Here is a 22,536-nt window from a genome sequence, read left to right as displayed (position 1 = left end):
CTTCCACCTCCTCATGTTACAGTCAGGAAACGGGCTCTAAAAGAAACACCCTCCCCGCCAAGAACAAGCTCCCAAGGCGAGGCGTAAGCTGGGAAGGAGCTGGCGGAGGCGGGAGGACCCGGAGCTCCCTAGTCCTCCTCTCGGGCCTCTCACCCCGGGGCGCTGCCCCGGGTCCACGTCAAAGATTCCCCCAGAACATTCTTTCGCTTGGTTTTCCGTAGAGCTGAGGCAGAACTTAGACTTCTGAATTTGGGATTTAGAAGCCTCATACTATGAACAGGAAATAGAAGGCAAATAAATAAGAAATAAAAATACGAGAATCAGAACAATGGCCTGATGCACAAAATGCAGAGCTTGTTTCGCCTGCTGGTCCCTAAGATACTTCCGGTACAGGAGACCGGAAACCAGCCCAGGCAAGCAGGTGAAAGGAGAGTGATGTCACAGGATTGGCGGGTCACTGGTCCCCTCCCTCCTCCTTTCCTGCATCTCCTCGGCTCTCTGCTTGTCCTCGCTGTCCTTACCCGCAGTGGCCCAGCACATCCCCTGCCAGGCTCATGGCTTCTGCCCCTTTCTGTAACTTCCCCTTTCACTGGCTCGGTTCCTCCTTCTGGTCCAGGCCAGGGGGAGCTCTTCAACCCGGGTGGTGCCCACCTTCTCCGTCTCCCACATCCCCTCTGCACAGGCAGAGGCTTGGAACCCAAGATCGGGTTACCTTTCAGCAACCACAGCGTTCCTTCCACAGTCATCACGCACCTCCAGTAAGAGAGTCCACATTTGATACAGACCCAGAGAGGCTGAGTGACTTCCCTAAGAATACACAGCTAATGCTTGACCACTAGGGAGAGGATAGATATTAAATCTTGGGTTAATCTCTAAAATGTGAAACCAAATTGACTTTAAAGATTTTGCTTCTCTGCCAAGAGAGCTCCTGATGACTGAAGTTTTCCACCAAACTTCTGGCCCTGTTGAAGAGAAGGCCAAGACCAAGCCCTCATTTTGCACACGTGGTCTCATTTTAGAATTAAGTAGCCAACAGGCTTGTGGTTGCACTTAAGACCAATGGGAACACTAAGAGGCTAGAGGAAAGAATGGCCAGACAAGTAGCTATTCAGTGAACTCTAGCAAACAGAATGGTGAAGCCAAGCAGGTTACATTTTAGCTGCTGCCTGGATCCACGGGTGCTGAATGCCCTCTGGACCTTCAATATAATGTCTTCATCCCCAGTTTCAGTACAAATGGAACAGAATTGTACATGTTCTTCTGAACTTTGTAATCAACCCCAGGGTACCAACACTGGAAAACAAGCTATAGAATAAAGCAAAATATTGGTTGTTCTTCCTTTCAAAATGAAATCCTTTTCTTTGCTCATGGTTCTCTGACAGGTGCCCTGTGTTTTAGCTCAAAGTTGGGCTGCATTTCCTTACTTTACTTCTCAGCCCACCCAACTCAGCCCGGACTGAACACCCTCAGTCACATTCAGCTGAGCCTCCCTTCCTGCCCCCAAAAGCAGGAAGGATGCTCAGAGGCTCCCGTGGACCAGCTGAGCCGTCCGGTGTGGGGCAACCAGAGTCGGGGGAAGAAACCAGGTGTTGGGTGTGGTTGCGATGGGCAGAATAATGGCTGCAAAGCTGCCCATGTCTGACTCCCTGGAATCCATGGCTGTGATAACTCACTGAGGCAACAACCTTCCTGGCTGTGTGGAATGAATTGACTGGTTTCCCATGAAACAGCAAAAACTGGCTTCATCAGGAGACCTATCATTTCCAGCAACATATCAGAAGCAGAAATCCCTATTATAAGAAACACTTTGGCCCTTTTTTCACGCAACTTAAGAGAGGAACAGAAATGTAAACAGAATGATCCTCACAACCAAGACCGACTGAGCAGACAGCTGCTGCGTGTTCAAAACCCGATGATATACTTACTAGGTCCAGTGCGGAGCCCCCACCAAGATATTCCATCAGAGCCAGAGGGGCTTGGAGCTGTGATTAAAGTCAAGGACCCTGAGATGGGGAGACTGTCCTGGATGCCCAGGTGTCCCAGTCTAATCACTTGGGTGCTTAAAAGCAGAGAACCCTTCCCAGCTATTATCCGTTGAGGGAGATGTGACTACTGAAGAGGCTCAGAAAGAGTGACGGCTGGCTCTGAAGGTGGAGGAGAGGGACCCCAACCAAGAAACACGTGCTGGAAAAGACCAGGCAATGATGGTCTCCAAGAGCCTTTGAAAGGGAGCATGGCTCTGCTGGGGAGAGCCCCGGCGGGCTGCTGACCTCCAGAGCTGTAAACTGGTAAGTGTGTTGGTTCGGCCACTAAGTTTGCAACAGAAATAGGCAACTGCTACACCTGGCAAGGAGGACCCTTCTGTCACGTTTTCTTGAGTTTGCAGCACATGAAGGAATGAGAGGGTTTGGGGCATGAGCCCCCGCAGGAGGGGGCCTGGGAGATGCTTGGCACCATAGGACCCCAGAGCAGGAAGGGGCTGCCTGGTCCCGACGTCACCAGGGGAGTTTTTAGAAATGCTGACACCTGGGCATTATCCCAGGCCTATTCACCTGGAATTTGGCAAACACCCAGAAGCTAGTATGTTAATCTGTAGCCAAGGTGAGGATCACTAGCCCCCAGAGAGGGGAAGGGATAGCTCGGCTTCCCTGGAAAGAGGGCGGCACCCGGCAGAGCTCGGGTCTCTCCAGCCCCTGCCCCGTCCACTCCTCGAGCCCTCCGTCTACACTGCCAGTAGAGGAAGTAACAGGACCCAGAACAGCTGCCTGTCTCCCTGGAAGGGCTCTTCAGGGCCTAAGGGCACGTGCAAAGACCTCTCGGCCCCTCTTCGTTCAAGGCAGGTGAACCCTTGAGCCACACTCCTCAGGGACACAGTCTTGAGGCTGAGTGAGCTGGGAATACAGTTTACACAAGGATCTGATGCTTTTCTGTTCCCACCACAAAGTTTTCCCAGGGGGACAGAGGAAACAGACTGCCCTTGTCTCATGCCTTTTCTACTTGGATGGGTTCCCCTTGACCCTGCAGTGCACATCACCAGGGCTTCTCTGGGCGCCCCCCATCCATGCCATGCTGAGATTATTCTCGCTAGATCCCTGGACCATTCTGCTAGAGAAGCAGACGGCCACTCTTGTGCACATTAGAACTACTTGGGGAACATTTGAAAATCCCAATGCCCAAACCAAACTGGGCTGTGCTGTTATCTGGTGACCCCTGTGCCCTGGGACCCTCCCATCTCCCCCCAGGTCACCAGCCTAGGGCTTCAGGAGCCCCATTCTCCCTCCTCTCTGCCTTTCTTGCACCTTCTGCAGACTTATTTATTCTCCCCTCTTCCCCATATCACTGGCAGCCCCACTGCTTATGTTCTTGATTCTTACAGCATTCTCTAAGACAGAGGCCCCCAATCTCCGGGCCATGGACCAGTACTTCCTGTCAGATCAGCGGTGGCATCAGATTAGAAATAAAGTACATAATAAATGTAATGTGCTTGAATCATCTCCAAGCCATTCTCCCCCTTCAAAGACACTGCCACTCAAACATGATACACAGTGTCATATGTATGAGACAGCCTCTCATGAGGCCATGAGAAAGGCAGAACCTCAGACCTCACATCCAATCCACAGAATCTATATTTTAAAAAAATCCCAGGTGACCGGATGCACAACTGAGCTTGGGAAGCACCAAACACTGTCTGTTGTCAAGACATTCTATGTCCCTGCACTTATCAAGCCCTGCAGCATAACAGACAGCAAGCTGGAGAGCCCCCTGGCTCCAGAGTAATTCCCAGATCAGCAGAGTACATACCCATATTTCCTCCAGCAGGAAGATGCTTGCAGGTTAACTGTGTATTTTTTTTTGGTGGCGGGTGGAATTATTGTTGCTAATTACCAAAAAAAAAAAAAAAAAAATACTCCTCTAAATACAAAATTTGATTATAAGACTCTGCTCCAAATCTCTGATCCTAGGAAATGTGAGAAAGGCCAGTGTCCTTTCAAAAGGGGCTGGTTGTGCTAAGTCCCTCAGCAGGTTGGCCTGGGCCCCTGCATTGACCATAGCTGCTCAGTCCTTTAAGAGGAGGGACAGAATCATTTCGTTCTGAGCTGAGTAATGCCCTCAAGGGACAAGTCCGTCACCCAACCTGCCGCCACCTTAGGCAACCAGAGGTACTCCAGAACATCCTCCTGAGTTCACAGGCATGGTTCAACTCAGTGAATCATAAATCATCACACTTTAGCATTACGAAAATTAAAAGGCTAAGGATAGTCAATAGAATGAGCTAGGCTCCCACAGTTCATGAACTGAGAAACTCCAGATGTTCAAGCTGGATTTAGGAAAAGCAGAGGAACCAGAGATCAAATCGCCAACATTTGTTGGATCATTGTAAAAGCAAGAGAATTCCAGAAAAATATCTACTTCTGCTTCATTGACTACACTAAAGCCTTTGACTGTGTGGATCACAACCAACTGTCAAAAATCTTAAAGAGATGGGAATACCTGACCACCTTACCTGCCTCCTGAGAAACCCGTATGCAGGTCAAGCAGCAACATTTAGAATTGGACATGGAACAATGGACTGATTCCAAATTGGGAAAAGAGTATGTCAAGGCTATATATTGTCACCCTGCTTATTTAACTTATATGCAGAGTACATCATGAGAAATGCTGAGCTGGAAGAAGCACAACCTGAAATCAAGATTGCCGGGAGAAATATCAATAACCTCAGATACACAGGTGGCACCACCCTTATCACAGAAAGCAAAGAGGAACTAAAGAGCCTCTTGATGAAAGTGAAAGAGGAGAGTGAAAAAGCTGGCTTAAAACTCAACATTCAGAGAACGAAGATCATTGCATCCAGTCCCATCACTTCATGGCAAATAGATGGGGAAACAATGGAAACAGTAAAAGACTTTATTTGGGGGGGGGGGCTCCAAAATCACTGCAGATGGTGACTGCAACTATGAAATTCAAAGACACTTGCTCCTTGGAAGAAAAGCTATGACTAACCTAGACAGCATAATAAAAAGCAGAGACGTTACTTTGTCTAGTCAAAGCTATGGTTTTTCCAGTAGTCATGTATGGATGTGAGAGATGGACCATAAAAAAAGCTGAGCACTGAAGAATTGATGCTTTTGAACTGTGGTGTTGAAGAAGATTCTTAAGAGTCCCCTGGACTGCAAGGAGATCCAACCAGTCCATCCTAAAGGAAATCAGTCCTGAATATTCATTGGCAGGACTGATGCTGAAGCTCCAATACTTTGGCCACCTGATGTGAAGAACTGACTCACTAGAAAAGACCCTGATGTTGGGAAAGATTGAAGGGAGGAGGAGAAGAGGAAGACAGAGGATGAGATGACTGGATGGCATCGCTGACTCAATGGACATGAGTTTGAGCAAGCTCTGGGAGTTGGTGATGGACAGGGAGGCCTGGCGTGCTGCAGTCCATGGGGTTGCAAGGAGTTGGACATGACTGAGCGACTGAACTGAAGGATAATCAAGTTGTTCTATTGTAACCTTAAAGTGATGATGCCTTGGAGGAAACAGTTTTGAAAGGTTCTTTCTAAAGGGAATATGATTAGTTAATGTGTTTCTACTGGCATCAAAATTCATTTGAGAGGCTCACTCCATGTGACTGGGGTCCATCAATAGACTTTGGGACTTTAACCAAATGGGAACCTTAGGACTGAAAGGATCTCAGAAGTCCTCTAAAATCCAGGGCTCCCCAAACTTTCCCAAGGATGAGATTCACCTGGATCAGCTTGTTTAAAAAAATCCCCAGCCCAGACATACTGAGTTTCTGCCTCGGGGAGACCTGGTTAAACCTGTGGAGTTTAACAGGGTGCCTCAAGTGAGGCTTGTCATCAGGGAAGTCTGGGGACACTGATGCACCATCCAGCGCTCTGCCCCCAGGCTTCAGCCTCCCTTGAAATCACTTGTGCCCACCTCCAACAGGCATTCATTCTTCTCACGCACTTGCAAGAGAGTCCTTTCCTATTGCATGAATTCGTCCTTTCTATGAACAGTCAAATGCTGGCTCCCTGTCATTTCTCTTTATTAGTCTTAACTCCTCTTTCCAACATAAAACAATTTGATGTTTTCTTCTTGAGTTATAAACCTCTTTGTTTATTTTCTTCTCTTACTTTCAAAGGAAATCCTTAAGACCCACTGAGGGAAACAAATGTGTTTTCCCTTGATGAGATCTTCTAACAAAATTACAAATTAAAAGATTGCTTACATAAAAATATAGTGGCATATCTCTTTGAACTTTTTAAATAAACTTCAGCTCTGAAAAAGGAACCAGGTAAAGGTGTAGGGCCACCAGTCCCAAAAAAGTATGTATATACCCATGCGCTCTGATACTGAGAGTGGTCACAGTCTGCAGGTTAGAGACTTATCATTCATTCCTATAATTTAATCACATTACATCTTAACAAAGATTTATTGAGTGTTTACCACACTCTAAACACTATGCCATTTGCAGGGGATACTAATGTAAAATTCATCTAAGTGGTTTGATTACATTTGCCTGTTAGTCCCTTGGTGGATGAGCTCTGCGGTTTTGCTCCTAGTGGTAATTTTAGCAATTGGAAAGAGTTTCAGCAGTCCTCTGGTCCAACCTTTCAATTCATTAAAAATAAATAAATAACCATGATAGAGATTCTGTTCTTTGGGACTTCACCAGCTAGTGAGGGAGGTGATATTTTTAACAGAAACAACATTAAATAAAATGAAAAGCATCTATTCATTGGGTATATGAATAGCTCATCTGTCTGCTTCTGAAGATAGATTCATCTACCCCCATGATGTAATAGGGGGAGAGAGTGATGAGTGTGGGGCTCAGAGGTGGGTGTTCACTTCTACCCAGGATGGTCTAAGAGAGGACATTTGAGATTCCTCCCTTCTTCCCTCCTTTCCATAATTCTCTTTTACCCCCTGTATGTTAAGCACCAGGGAGAAGAAATACTGGAACGCAGCGCTTGTTCTGAAATAGATTATAGTCAACCTTCATGATTTGTGTGTTCCATATTTGCAAATTCACCTACTTGCTAAAATGTACCTGTATCTCCAAAATCAATACTCCTGGTACTTTGACAGTCGTCTGTGGATGTGCGCTGAGGAAGGAGACGTATAACATCCCCAGCTGAGGTCAAACGAGGCAACGCTCGGCCTTGTTTCAACTCGCGCTGTAAACAAGTGTCCTTTTCACAGTCTATTTAGCACCACATTTTCCAGCTATTCATTGATGATTTCACAATTTTAATGGCCCCAAGTGTAGCCCTGAAGTGCTATCCAGTGTTCTAAGCACAAGAAGGCTGTAACGTGCTTAAGGAGAAACCGCAAGTGTTAGATAAACTTCCTTCAGGCAACCAATGCTGCTGGTCATGAGTTCAATGTTAATGAATTGATGATCCAATATATTCAGCAAAAAAAGAAAAAGGAAATTCATTTATCTGTATGTGAATCTGCTCCAGAAACTGCTAAAATAACTAATGGAAAAATGGCTGAACTTACGAATTCATGAAATGACGACTACTTTTTTTTTAAGTACGGTGAATAGCCATTATGAAGCTGAGAGCCAAAACAAATCTACACAGCATGACCCAGGGTCAGGAAAATGTTAAACCCTTTCAGCTAGTGTTTCATGATATAGAAAATATGCATATAATTAATTATTGTAAGAAACATATATTAAACTGGGTACCTTGAAACAGAAACATACATAAAACAAGTTAATATGCTGACCTATTGCTGAAAATATGACCAGAGGCCCACAGGAATCCAACCCCCTGTTTTCCCTAGGAACAATGTCTCAGAGACCTGCTAATGTGATGTTTGCAACAACTTTATAAAACATAACTACTGCAGGTAACAAGGCTTGACAGTAGACATAGTATGGGTGATCACTCACTCTACAAAATTATCAACATTCAGACAGCCTTGTGAACAGGCTTCTGGAGGATCAGTATAGATATGATTAGGTGACTAGCTTCCACATTTAATCTTTTTTCTGTAAAAACTTAAGAAAAATCTGTATTTTTGCTTTTGAAATTATTTGTCTACGAGCAACACAATTTATGGTCAGCTATGATTTCTTCACAATTGTCAGACACTCTCAAGAAATCTTTCAAAATGAGAAAAATCTAGCCCCCCAATCATTTTCAAATGTTAGAGTTCTATGAGTTAAAATTTTTATAGTTAATGGGGTGTCTAGGACATTATGTTTGCTAGACAAATACATAGTTATTATTGTCAATATCAATTTTGCAATTTTCTGTTTTGTCGCTAATAATACTTTGTTGTTGTTTTATTTTTTTTTTTCAGTCCCTGAAAAGTTCATATTCTTTGGTTACCAAGGGTAGATCCAGGCTTTGGGGACTCTGAAGCTTATATAGTTTGGGGATTCTTTTTGGAAAAAGAACCCAAAATTACAAATATGAAGAGGTATTGTTAGCATGTAGGTTAATCCACCTCTGACAGGCTCTTAGCACCTGTGGGGTAAGACATACTCTGGACAGCCCACTGTGGCACAGGAAGACCAAGAAGGAGGCTGTAGCAATAGTTCAGGAAAAAGATCAAAGTCCAAACTCGAGGAGGGTGAGGGGAGGGATGCGAGAGTCACAAGAGATATTGGAGAGGTTGATCTGACAGGACCTGGTATTTGATGAGGACATTATCAGAGGGTATCAAGAATGCATACTGTGGGGATGATCTGATGAGTCAGAAGAAGGACTGCAAAAGGGGATGTGGGTGGTTTGATGGAGCAGGTATGGAAGAGCATTGAAGCAAGCGCAGGCTCTTTTGGAGTTCAGGGCCCCGTGTGACCTTAAAGGTCGCACCTGCATGAGGCCCTGCCAGTGACTGACTGTCAGTGCTTCGGGAGATGTGATTTCACCACGCATCCCCACTTCATCCTGGGTGTGACCACACACTTCCATCCCACAGAGCCCTCGACCCTGCCGGCACACCGTCTCCGTGATCGTGAAAGATCCCACACTCCCTGCTCAGCTGCTCCCAAGCCTGTTACCCAAGGGAAAAGACTCCTTTCTAGAGAAGGGCTCTCATTCTGTTTCTCCACTGAATTCACTCTAACTCCTCTCCAGCTAACCTTTTTCAGGCTTTAGTAAAATAGATGTTGACCTTCCGGGTAAGATTTGAATATTCTCACCCAGTCACAGGAGTCGCAGAATGAGAAAGACAAAACCATGTGTTCTCCTTGCCATGACTGTTAAGATGCAGTTCCAGTGCTGGGGTACCGGGGTGGGGGGAGGCGGGGAGGGGCTATCAATTGAGACTCTCTTCCTGGAGAGGAGGGACTGGGGCAGCCTGGGGACATCCTGACATTTGCAAAATCCCACTTGACAACAGTTCTGCTCTCTAGCACCATGAACGTGATGATCTTTATTTTTCTCTCTATGGGGAAACTGAGGCCCAGAGAAGTCACATGACTTCCCAAGGTCACGAAGCTAGGAGACAGCACAGTCAAAACCAGAACCCACACCTCGTGAGCCCTGAAACGAATCAGTTTTTTCTACACACCCTGCAGAGGACCCAGTCCTCCCGTCTCACCACAGTTCTTCGGGGCATTGTGTAACACCAGCTTAAGGTTTTGAAGCAGCTTCCATTCTATTTGTATATAAAACAACTCTGATTTCTGCTTTGCTCCAAAGGTAAGAATTTTCCCGCTAATTTTTACTTCTTGTTCTGAATCTTCAGAGACAATCCTGCTACCCAATTTAATCTCAAGACTCACATGAATTCCCAGGACGTGAAGGCAGCCATAGAGAAGATTTCTCAGAGAGGAGGGTTGTCTAATGCAGGTACATGTCTAATATCTGTCTAATGTCTAATCCGGATTCAGATCTTCTTGCTACTATGGTTCTCCTTCCATGTGGTCGTCTGCTAGCATCCTAGATAGAAAATGGAAAAATCCAAATAATCCATTAAGAAATGAGTCACAGAATATCTGTATCTTTCCTAAAGTATTACCGTGGATTGGGGGCAAAAATCATTATTGCACACATGCTGGAGAGTTCTTAACAGACCTGTTTCCTCAGGATAGCAGTTTTCTTTAGGACAAGTAGGACTACTGCTTCAACTACCATGACAAGTCTACAAGTTATCAACTATTTTTCTTTGTATCTTGTAAAAAAAATTTTTTTAATAAAAATAAAATTTGGGCTTCCCTGGTGGCTCAGTGGTAAAGAATGTGCCTTCCAATTCAGGAGACACAGGTTGAATCCACATGCTGTGGAACAATTGAGCCTGTGCCCCAGAGCCCATGCTCTGCAACCAGAGAACCCACTACAATGAGAAGCCCGAGCGCCACAACTAGAGAACAGCCCCCACTTCCCACAACTAGAGAAAAGCCTATGCAGCAGCGAAGACGCAGCACAGCCAAATAATAAATAAATAAATAAAATTTAAAAATAAATAAAATTTGTAACTGGCTCCATTCAGGGAGCTTCACAGTGCTCCTTGGGAATCTTTCTCTGATCAGCTCCTGTTACAGAGGTAACTGTGCAGACACATGGTCTTTGTTTCAAGCTGTGTCTCCTGTGATATCTGAGCCTTCCTGGTGGTGATGGGGTGGAGTGGGAGTGACCATAATCCCAAGGTCAAAATCTAGCCTTCAGTGGAGCAGGTGCAGAAACTCCATTTTATCAGTTCCCCAGAGGCGACCAGGCATTAGAAGTAGTTTCACACTAACTGAGTTCAAAGGTCACTAATGAGCCCATGCCAGTATACCAATTTATAAATGGTAGTCTGACTTTGGGCTTCCCTGGTGGCACAGAGGTAAAGAATCTGCCTGCAATGAGGGAGACCCGGGTTTGATTCCTGGGTGAGGAAGATCCCCTGGAGAAAGGAATGGCTAACCACTCCAGTATTCTTGCCTGGAGAATTCCATGGACAGAGGAGCCTGGTGGGCTACAGTCTGACTTTGGGGCACTGGAAGGACTGCCCACTCCTCAGGGACCCTGTCTGGACCATCACAATCCAGGGAAATGGAGATGTGAGCCATGTTTTTTGGCATGGAATGTGCACAAGGAATACAGCTATCTTTGAAGGAGCATCTTCACAATTACAGTACATCTGATTTATTACTTCCCTCCCCACTTCAATGTACATCTGTTTAGACCAGTACATTAGTAAGTAGCAAATGAAGAGCCTTTGATCTCTGAACAATTCTAAATAAACCCCATCCAAGTCACTTGGATCCGAGACACCAAATCGGATATTGCCTAATCACAAACATGATAGAGTTGATGTCTGATTGTTTTCAATTTGATACTTAGATCAGTGAAATTCCAGTAAGGTATCATGAGTAAAACTCTAAAACTTCAGAAGACATCCTATGTCCTTGATGGGATTAGAGAGGTGTCTTAATAAAACCAGTATATGTTTTTTTAGTAGGTAACATGTTCTATATCTGCCCTGTATTGATGGGGGTTTGAGTTTAGAGAACAGAACCCATTCCAGCTGATTTAAGCAAAAAGGGATTTATTTCAGGGTATGAAATGGTTTTGAGAATTACTGAAGAAACATACTCTAGGCTGAGTTTTCAAAGATGGCTTCCAAAGGCTTCCTGCAGATCCAGGACCTCCGAGGAGCCATGCCTCTTCCAAGACCAGAAAATTGCTTTCTCGATTCTACCACTGCAGCGTCTTTAGGAATCTGCTTCAGCCAGGAAGCCATGCTGATCGGGAAACTTCTGCTACAACTGCCAGCTCCAAAAACATGCCTTGCCTGCATGTAAAAATACATGCTTTGCACCCTACCTTCTCAACACCAAGGAAGCTGGTCACCAATCATGGGCACCTCTGCTAACACTACCCTGGAAAAGTCAAACACTCTACAGACTTGGCTACAAAAATAGCAGAATCAAAAGTACCACCTCTACCCTATGTTTATCTTCTAAACTTCATGTGTGTATCATCTCATGAAACTAAAACACATCCAGAACTCTAGGTGCAAGGAAATCTCAACAATGCAATTTTCAGATTTCTAGCCTCTGCTTTCAAGACATGCTAGAAGGCTAATGGAACATGTATTGAGTGCAAATTGACCATGGCCTCCAGATTTAAAACTGGATGAGGTCAAGGTGATCTTCTGAGGGCTCCCTGCACTCTGCCTACAGGCAGCTAACAGTAAACCAGAGGGGACTGCTGGGTGCCTTGGGCCTTGAGGGAAATCAGCTTTGGCTGTGAACACAGTTCTCTGAGGTTTCCACGCTGCCAGCTCACATGGGTTCTCCAAGACACTTCTCCAGCAACTGAGTATGTAACCATTTGATCCTTTCACTTGACAGATAAAATTGTACTAGTCAGTGATGCCAAGATGCTGGCCAAAACCAAAGAAGCCTTGAGTGTAATGTTATAACCCTAATGTCTTAAGAATGTAGCTCTTAACTTTTATTTAGACGGAGGATCCCTTTGAAAGCCATGGCCTTTGTGCCCAAATAAATACTTATATACACAAAATACTGTGGATAAATTCAAGGGATTTGTGGATACTCACCCCCAGTGCCCAAGGGTCCACAGAGGCCAGGTTAAGAGCCCTGCCTCCGGGGTGATCAGTCATCCCAGTTTGCCCAAGGGCATATGGGACTTTCAGGGCTAAACCTCGGAAAATCCCAGAAAACTGGTATAGTTTCTCACCCTCCTTGATTCCAAAAGTCTCCTAAGGCCCGAGACAAGTGTTAAGTATATGCTTGAGAAAGGCATGCTGGGAAGCTGCGTCATCCCTCACAACTGCCGCGCCCAGTTGAGGCAGGCTGTCATCATGGAAACCTAGTCTGGAGTGACCTATCCAGGCCCACGTGGCCAGTAAAAAGCACAGCCAGGTTAGAACACATCTCTCAGCTCTTGGTGTGGTGCCCAAGGCCAGCCAGACCTGTGTCTCTAGTGGAAATGACACGAGAGTCCACTGAATCCAGAATGCACCCTTCCACAGCTGGAGAGTCGAGCTCACTGCAAGCCCTCAAAGCCCAAGGAGAGGGCTGCCCCGCACTTTTGGAAACGGCTCCGGGGCTTAGTGAGGTCAGCTCCAGCACCCAGGCAAAGAACAGACACTATTGTGCCCATGGAAAGCTTTTCTCACCTGCATGCTGGTCTTGAAAACTTTAATTTTTTAATTTTTAAAATTGAAGTATTGTTTATTTACAGTATTATGTTAGGTTCAGGTATACAACAAAGTGATTTTTTTTCAGATTATTTTCCATTACGGGTTATTACAAGATATTGAATATTGTTCCCTATGTTTTACAGTAAATCTTTGGTGTTATCTGTTTTATATATAGTAATTTGCATCTGTTAATCCAATATTCCTAATTTATTCCCCTCCTCCTTTCTTCCTTGGTAACCATGTGTTTGTTTTCTATGTGAGTCTGTTTCTATTTTGTATAGAGAGTCATTTATATTAATTTTCAGATTCCATGTAAGTGTTATCATAGACTATTTGTCTGTCTCTGTCAGACTTACTTCACTTAGTATGATAATTTCTAAGTCCATCCATGTGGCTTCAAATGGTATAAAACCTTTTCAAAACAAGAGAAAATCAGAACTTGAAGCTCAAAATGAAGCTGGGGAGGGAAATGGCTAGTGGTATAGGTTCCATAATATCGTGAATGTACTTAAAACCACTGAACTGTACACCCAAAACTAGTTAACATGATTCAAAAAGGAAACAAGCCAACAAAGGAGGGAATGGATAATTTTTCTGCACCTCTTTGTGCCGCTCTGATCTGTTCCACAATCACTCCAAGCATGAGTTTTCTTTCTCTTCCAGGCCGGGCCATCTCCTTTGTGACCAAGAACTTCTTTTCCAAAGTTAATGGAAACAGAGGCGGTGCTCCCAACGTGGCCGTGGTGATGGTGGATGGCTGGCCCACGGACAAGGTGGAGGAGGCCTCGAGGTTGGCGAGAGAGTCAGGAATCAACATTTTCTTCATCACCATTGAAGGTGCCTCTGAAAATGAGAAGCAGTACATGCTGGAGCCCAACTTCGCAAACAAGGTATGTTTGCAAACAAAGTACGCCTTCTATGTAAGGCATGTAAGTGGAAAACCCACCCAACGTAAGAACGCCTTACACTTTGCACGGCTGTAGCAGCCATCCAGGCTGGGTCTCGTGTTTTTCAAATGGATATTAAGTTCATTTCTAGGCAGGAGGGCCTCCAGTGAGAGACTAGGGAGTCTGGAACCTGGAGTTACCCTCTCAAAGCAAGGCCCCACAACCCACCACACACCTGGTGAACTGAGGCCTGGCATCGGCACCTTGGGAGGAGCAGGGTCCCCAAAGCCTCACATCAGAGGCTTCCCCGAGCGCCTCTCATAGCCCCAGGGGACCGCAGCTGGGCAGCCCAGCCAGTCCTCACGCGAGCACACACATGGGCACACATGCACCACAAGTCAACTCATCTGATAAACAAGAAAAGGAAAGGTACTAAACCACACTAGGGAGCGCAGACTTTCAGACTCAGCTGCCCCTGAGTTCTGCGAAGATGCCCAACAGGACAAGGAGGCAGAACAGATGGGAATCTAGTCCTGTTCCCCCAGTGCAGCTCACTTTGTGTATGCTTTATACAGTAGACCCCACATAAACCTTTCTCCAAAGACAGGATCCCAGGTTTAAAAAGGAAAGGAGGAGGACAGGATGGGGGATAACCCCAGTGTTAGCATCCTGTCTCCAGATCTCCTGGGGCTCAGCTCCCGGCAGAGACCCTGCACTTCATCATCATTCCTGTCTCCCTTAACCTCTAGGACACAGTGTGGCTCTTACTTCACTTGCTCCCTCCTCTTTTCCATCTTGTACCCAAAGCGTAGACTTCCTTGGCTCTCTCCTATGTTCTTACTAGTTTTTTTCCCTCCAGAATCTCTCCCAGGGCCACAGCTTCAGCCTTCACTCACAAGCAGGGACACATGTGTGTGTCTCCCGCCCTGCTTTCTCTGGAGCTCAGTAGCATCTGTTTCCATCTGATTGACTAGTCTCCACCCGATGACCTGAAGAACCTTAAATTCTACATGCAACATGCCAAGTGCATCATCTTTCCCACTCAAATTCCTTCTTCCTCTGGACTGTGCATTAGCCCCACAGCTGTCCCAGACACCCGGAGTCACCCCCAGAACAACTTGTCAGCTCCCATGTCACGTAGCTCACATCTGCCCAATCTTTCCCACGCCCAGTGCCACCTCCCCAGTTCAAGCGAGTATTGATACTTTACATCTGTCCTTTCTCCCTTCTGGATCTCCCCAGTTTGTTTTAGATTTCACAGTAAATCTCGTGCTTTTTCCCAGTCCCACAGGGTCCTTGCTCCAAATCCTTCTCCACTTGCTGTTACTCCTGAGGTCTTCTGGAGGGTGGTCTTAACCCAGCTTCCTAGCGCCAGCCACCCGGTGTCCTGCCCATGCCAAGCACCACACTCTCTCCTGTTGTGACTGACTCAGACTGCCTGGTGGGGACCCCCGCCCCCCATCCATTGGCTAGAATTCAGCTCAGCCTCAACACCCTCTCATATGCCGCCTAAGCAATGGAAAGTTTTGTGAACCCCATTAGGTTTTTACAAACCAATTAAAGTACATTTCCCAGGACATTTTAAAGTCATTTCTTGTTTTCAAATAATGTTTTAATTATACACCTTCATCCAAAGCCAGCAGGTCTGTGATTCTCTCTGTGACCTCCAGAGAGGCAGTGGCAAGGGAAATGGTCACTTCCAGGAGCACACCAACCAGCTTGCTCAATGTTTATTTGCAGGCACCTTGAGTTTTTTCTGGACCATGCTTGGGCGCAAGTAAACATTCATTTGCCTGGGGGCAGGGTTGTCCAGGGGACAGAGCTGGGGTTCTGAGGGCAAAGAGATTTGAGTTGTGACCTAAAGGATGTCGCTTCACAACTGGCCCTCAGTTTCTTCCTTCATGACAAGTGGGTTAGAATTCCACCCTGTAGGGTTAAGGTGGGCAGGGCGTGGGTAGTGAAATGATGTTAAGAACATCTAGTTGGGTACCACTTCTTGCTGGATGCAGGTCTGCTCTCTAACTGGTTCTTAAGCTTCATCTGCTGTGTGCCTTTTGTTTTCCCAGTCAGAACAAAAGCTTTCTTTAATCCTCGTGGGCTGGTGCCCACCAATGCCAGCCTTATGGCTGGCTGCCAGTACAAACCAGCAGCCTGGAGAGGCATAATATGAAGCTGAAACCAGCAATTCCCCTCTCCCTGTGGACTTGCTTGACTGATGGTTCTCCATGAAAGCAGAGACCTGGCTGAGGGTGGGGGAGTGGGTCAGAGATAACCTGAGGGGCCTCCGCCCAGTGAGCACCTGACTGGGTGAACCAAGGTGGACAGAGGCCTTGGGTGAGACCCCTGACCTGGCGGGTGGCCGCCCCTGTCTTCCAGGCTGTGTGCAGAACCAACGGCTTCTACTCACTCACCGTGCAGAACTGGTTCAGCCTCCACAAGACCGTGCAGCCCCTGGTGAAGCGGGTCTGTGACACCGACCGACTGGCCTGCAGCAAGACCTGCTTAAACTCGGCCGACATCGGCTTCGTCATCGACGGCTCCAGCAGCGTGGGGACCAGCAACTTCCGCACGGTCCTCCAGTTTGTGGCCAACCTCAGCAGGGAGTTTGAGATTTCAGACACAGACACGCGGATCGGGGCCATGCAATACACCTATGAGCAGCGGCTGGAGTTTGGGTTCGATGAGTACAGCACCAAATCTGATGTCCTCAATGCCATCAAGAGGGTGGGGTACTGGAGTGGAGGGACCAGCACGGGGGCTGCCATCAACTATGCCCTGGAACTGCTCTTCAAGAAGTCCAAGCCCAATAAGAGGAAGCTAATGATACTCATCACCGACGGGAGGTCCTATGACGACATCCGAATACCAGCCATGCTCGCCCATCACAAGGGTGAGTGAGCTGGTCGTGCTGACCAGTGTGGGGCTGAGCAGACCTCTGGGGCTTGGTGGGTTGTCTCTCTGGGCACTGGTTCTGTCTAGTACCTACTAAAATGTTCACAACCCTAGGGCATTAGGGTGTAGTTCAACACCACAGGGCCCTGTGGGTAGTGAAGAAGGTTCAGGCAAGGACATGAGGGTAGTTTCCACAGCATCAAGGCCTGTGGATGCTACCCCTCTTCTTTACGTCCCACACTCTGAGGCTGCACACACCAACATGTGATGCATCAAAGAGGAATTTGACTCCTCACTCTAATCTCTGCTGAAGACCACAAAATTGTGTTAGAAACTTGAAGAAAATGGACGTTTTAAAAGAGACGTATAATACTATCATAAAAGCAATTGCTAACCAGATATTGGAGGTCTGGGGAAGACCTCAAGGAAATTTTCATTCAAAATATTTAAAGAGATATTTCCATATGAAATTTGGAAGAGGATAACAGAAAGTTTAAAACCATGAAAAATGAGCAAAATGTTTTTTTGTAAATGTTCAAAAAATCAGTCATATGTAAAGCCTTTTGGACAAAATCTATATATAATCCTTGTTTTGAAAAGTGCCATAAAATACAAGGAAAATACAAACAACCTGGAGAAAACCCCTAGTGACAGCAATACTAGTAATGACAATAAAAGTAAATGGAGTTGTCAGTGAACCAAAAACTTGTAGTAAGTACTAGTGAACAAGACTTAACCTATTGTGGGGGAAGTTTTTTTTTGTCTGTGTGTGCACATGTATGTGCATATGTGTGCGTGCACTAAGTCTCTGCCTCCGTTTAATTTGGGTTTGTTTGCAGGATTGCCCATATTCTTTAAAGCTGCTTTTACTCCTTCCTTAAACAAGCAGGGATATAAAAATAAGCCTTCAGGAACCAGTATTTCTGGCTTCTGGAAAAGTACCCAGACACCAGGTTCAGACAGTCTTCCCAGTGATTTACCCATAGGGAGCACGCATAATGGTGGGATGGCAGGTGGCCCATGTGCCAGCAGTCACAGGCCCCTTGGGCTCCTGTCAGCAGAGTGAAGATGGCTTATGGTTCAGAAGCAAACTGCCCAAAGTTCCAAAGTGAGTGGGCAGAGCCAGGTGGGGCAACTCTTGATGACAAGCCCAAGATCGTCCGTCCCCAGCTTGTGCTCAGCTCCTCTCACTCATTTTTCTCGATGCCTCTCCTTGAGCCTCACCCAGAGGGTATCCTTGACCCACTGGTCAGGAGAAAGTGAAGACCTAGGAAGATGTCCCAGGCATTGTGAGGGCTATCGTGTTCTGGGTATCTTTAAACAAGGACCAACAGATGCAAGTGACATGGAAGCCATGAGCACTGGGGTGTCCCTGAGGGTGTCCAAGCCAAGGCTGGGGGACCATCTATCAGAATTGCCAGTAGAAAGTTCTCTACAGTAAGGTTGGACTGCAGGATGTGAAAAGCTAAATCTCTAATATTGGTCTTGTTGTCTTTACTTGGGTCGGGGGTGGGAGAGGGCAGCCCTTCCATCTTTGAATAGAAATGAGATCTTGGTGGGTCTAAGCCCTGTTCTGCAGCTAGACTCTTCCTGTGACCACTTGGCAGCATTTTTAAAGCCCAACCCTGACTTTGCCCAATGTAGATAATGTTCAGAGAAAAGTCACTGGAAAGGTGAGAAAAGAACCTGGCAGCTTAATGAGCCACAATAGGAGAACAGCTTAGCCCAGAACCACCTGTGGTGTGGATGATGCTCCCATCAGCAGGAAAGGGAACCTGGAAGATGCTAGAGAAAGCCATGGCCCTGCGGGTGGCGGGGAGGTAGGGGAATGGAGCCTGGGCAGAAGCCCCTCCCCAGGCTCTGCCCGCCATCTCATGGCCATCTTGCTTATCTCACCCTGGTCAGCCTGGAGGGGGCATGGGAATAGGTCAGCACCTGCTCACCAGCTGCCCCAGTCAAGAACCACACTCCAGGCAGTCTGCCTCCCCACTAAGGACAGATGCCTGCTCTCTGAATTCCTCTTCTCCCTGAGGCATCTCAGTCCATGGTTATAGCCCAAACCCTTTAATCCTACTATATTCATTCCCCTTTGGATCTAGACAAGCTCCAGTCCCTCCCTTCCTAAGGTGAAGTCACTCAGGCGTGCCTGACTCTTTGTGACCCCATGGACTCTAGCCTACCAGGCTCCTCCATCCATGGAATTTTCCAGGCAAGAGTACTGGAGTGGGGTGCCATTTCCTTCTCCAGGGGATCTTCCCGACCCAGGGTTGGAACCCAGGTCTCCCTTCCTAAAGAAGGAAAAAATTCCCTTTGATCCCATGTTCTGGCTGTCTTTACAGCCACACGCCTACTGCCCCATATCTTCATTTTCTCTTTCAATCTCAACTCACAGCAATTCACTTGGTTTCTTTCTTTGGCTTTGACTCCCCGGACACTTCTCCTTCCAAGCTACCGGCATCTTATTCATGTTTCTTCTGAATTCAATGAATCCCTTTTCCCTTTCATCTCCAATGATCCCCCTGGAGCAGTCAGTGCTGTTAGTTCCTTCCTTATCTGTAAACACTTACTTTTCTGTGGTGATGGAGCAGATGCTGGCTCGCCAGCTCTCCAGGTCCTTGTGCAAGTTTTCCTGCTCCGGAAATCCTCGCAGTTGGAGCTTATGGCTTGTAAAGTCACCCTCAAGCCTAAAGTGATTCAGCTCCACTGGTTTTGTTTTTTGTTTTTGTGTGTTTTTTGGCCAAGGTTTGCGCAAAGAGAGGGCTTACCCACAAGGCAGGCAGGAGAACCAGTCACAAGTCTACCTCCCCAAAGGCAAGGGGCTCAGGGCTTTACAGGATAGCAAAGGAGTGGGGCATCCAAGTTGTGGGGAGGAAAAGATACAGAATTGTCCTGCGCAGGCGTAACTAGGCTACAGGCCTCTGCACGTGTTCTAAAGGCCACTAAGTGGGCATTCACGCATGCCAGGTTGAGGGGATAAGTGATCCTATCCAGTCTTAACCAGCGCAGCTGAACTAGACACAGCTGAGTCTCAGCTCAGCTGACTCCAAGTTTCTGGAGAACAACTCAGGCAAACATCTTATTGGTGAGGCTACAAGCCACTTGCAGGACATGCAAGTCTTAAAACAATCTTGATTAGTGAAGGCAGGTGGATTTGACTACCCATTGTTTCACTTACATTTAAAAGATTTTGAGGCAGTTAAGACTCAGTTTTGCGTGACTTTACACATAGAGCAGGTGTGTGCCATGGGGTATAATCTGCAGGGCACCCAAGTTTTGCTTGTCCCAGATATCATTCTCTTGCTGCTCCTCATGAAATTCTTATCATGGATTGACTCCATCCTTCTGTAGTTTTTTTTCTCAAAAGGATGGTAAACCCCTGAGAGAGAGCAACTGTATCAGTTTCACTGCTGCTGGTATGCAGCACATGTTCATGCTTTGGGCACATTTCTGATTTTGGATTTGGTTGTGTTCAGTGGCCAAAAGGGTGGCAGGAAGGCAAGGGTGGATGTCACACTTTTCCTTGGGGACATTCACTTCATCCACCCTTTGTCCCCACAGGCGTGATCACCTATGCCATAGGCGTGGCCTGGGCTGCCCAGGACGAGCTGGACGTCATCGCCACTCACCCTGCCAGGGACCACGCCTTCTTCGTGGACGAGTTTGACAACCTCTACAAAATCGTCCCCAAGGTCATTCAGAACATCTGCACAGAGTTCAACTCACAGCCTCGGAACTGAGTTCAGAGCAGGCCAAGCACCAGCAAAAGCTACTCTCCCGACTGGCTCTGGGATGACCCCCGACACTTTACGGGGCACACGTGGGACAGCCAGGAAGGCAGGGCTTGCAAACCACGTCTTGTTATTTTTCTTTGCCAGGGTTTTTCATACTTGGAGTTAGAAAGATGATCATTAATTTGTAGGATGAGCCAAAAAGATACCTTGCTTTGGGAATGCTGGGGATTTTACATTTTGAGAATTGTTTTTAAAATAAATATTGAAAATAGAACAAAGCACTTAGAACAGGCTTACCTAGAGCTTTTGTGAGATTTTTAACATCTTCATCTCCAGTCAGAAATCTGTTAACTCCCCACAAGTTTCATTTTTGTCATGACAATATAGGAGTTGGTTAATTGCATGTTTGAAAGGATTTCATGCAATCACTCTGTGTTCTGGGGCATGCCCACAGGGTTGCGGCAGGGCCACCCTCTGTTCATGCCCCAGAGCACCTGCCGCGCGCCCTCTCCTGGCTCAAGGTGATGGCGCACCCACGTGAGTGCAGGGACAACGCGGCCGCCGCATGGCTGCTCCTGGCTTACCTCCGTCTTCTCTGTTACGGGAATCGCTGTGTTCCTGCAGGGAATGGCCCTGGAGGACCACACTGACCTGGCTTCTTCTCCTTTTTCCCCCATATTCTTTTTTTAATTGGAGTATCATTGCTTTACCATGCTGTGTTGGTTTCTGCTGCACAACAAAGTGAATCTGCTATGTGTATACATAAGTCCCCTCCACCTTGAGCCTCCCACGCTTCTAGTGACCTGGCTTTAGAGGCATCAGGCTGGTACAGCCGCTCTCAGCCCAAGCTGCTTGTTAGCATCGTTTTAGAGTAAAATGCTCATTCCCGGGTCCCATCCCAATCTATGAAAGCTGAGTCTTTGGGATGAAAACCGGATGGATCATCGGCAGGTCTGATGAGCTCTCTGATGATACTGATGATGTGCTGCCAGGATGGAGAACTACGAGCCGCCTCAGAGGGTCAGTGTTAGAGCTGTTATCTGGGAGAGTCCCCGTTTATATGCCTGCTGTCTGGGTCCCATTTAGTTTAACATCCATCTTGGATATTTCATTTGTTAACTAGATACTCCTATTAATAGTTCCATTCAAATAAGCTGGCCTGGGTTTGGTTGAACCCCACTTTTTACTTCCAAGGACTTATTCATTAGGATATGAAATTACATATGCGATAGGGAGCATTCAGGAGCATTCTAAATAGCTATACCCTACTTGACAAGTTATATTCTGTAAAAATGTATTTTGGAGAATGGTACTCTGAATACAAGCCAAAAGATAGTACCTGTATTAATACTTGGGGCGAAATATTTATGTAAGAAATTTTGAATCAAAAATAGTATCCATTTAGTAGAATTTGTGTAGAATTTACCAATCTCTCAATACCTGAGGGGTTATCGGCAATTAAAAATGTTGTGGTCTACCAAGAAAGGTGTCAGTGATTTCAAATTTATTAACCATAAATTTTACTTCAAAAGCAATTGCAAACAGATTTGTTCAAAAACTTCAAAATATGACAACTAGCTTCAAAAAGGAAATTCTTCATTAAGGTACCAGTGACAGATTTAGCTAGGAAACTAATTACAAGACATAAGTACTAGGGGCAATTATTCTGCCTATCATTTTGAATGTGCAGGTAATTGATATAAAGTTTTTTTCAATGTTGCTTCAATGTACACAAGTTAATTTTTTAAAGAAAAGTCTTATTTTGGAAAACAGCTTTGGAATATAATTATTTTACAGAGGCTTTGATATGAAAACCAATTTGTCATCAATAAGTAAATATTTCCAAAAATGATATAATTTAATTATTTTGGTGTTCTCTTTCATTTACTGTACCAGTTTGGAAAATAAGT

At 46.1% G+C, this 22,536-nt stretch overlaps 1 protein-coding gene across 4 annotated transcripts in view; it reads left to right on the top strand.

Moving 5' to 3' along the window:
• Positions 1–22,488, top strand: part of VIT (vitrin) — a 118,847-nt gene extending 96,359 nt beyond the window's left edge. For all 4 annotated transcript variants that reach the window (XM_043918246.1, XM_043918245.1, XM_043918247.1 and 1 more), the window contains 4 exons: positions 9,709–9,812; positions 13,780–14,006; positions 16,380–16,893; positions 20,454–22,488. In XM_043918246.1, the coding sequence (XP_043774181.1) occupies positions 9,709–9,812; positions 13,780–14,006; positions 16,380–16,893; positions 20,454–20,632 (1,024 nt within the window). In that variant the 3' untranslated portion in view covers positions 20,633–22,488. The remainder of the gene's footprint in view (positions 1–9,708; positions 9,813–13,779; positions 14,007–16,379; positions 16,894–20,453) is intronic.
• Positions 22,489–22,536: the final 48 nt, after the last annotated feature.

This window comes from Cervus elaphus, chromosome 11 (genome assembly GCF_910594005.1).
Source record: "Cervus elaphus chromosome 11, mCerEla1.1, whole genome shotgun sequence".
Classification (NCBI taxonomy): Eukaryota; Metazoa; Chordata; class Mammalia; order Artiodactyla; family Cervidae; genus Cervus; species Cervus elaphus.
This window is presented reverse-complemented; position numbering and strand designations above follow the sequence as displayed.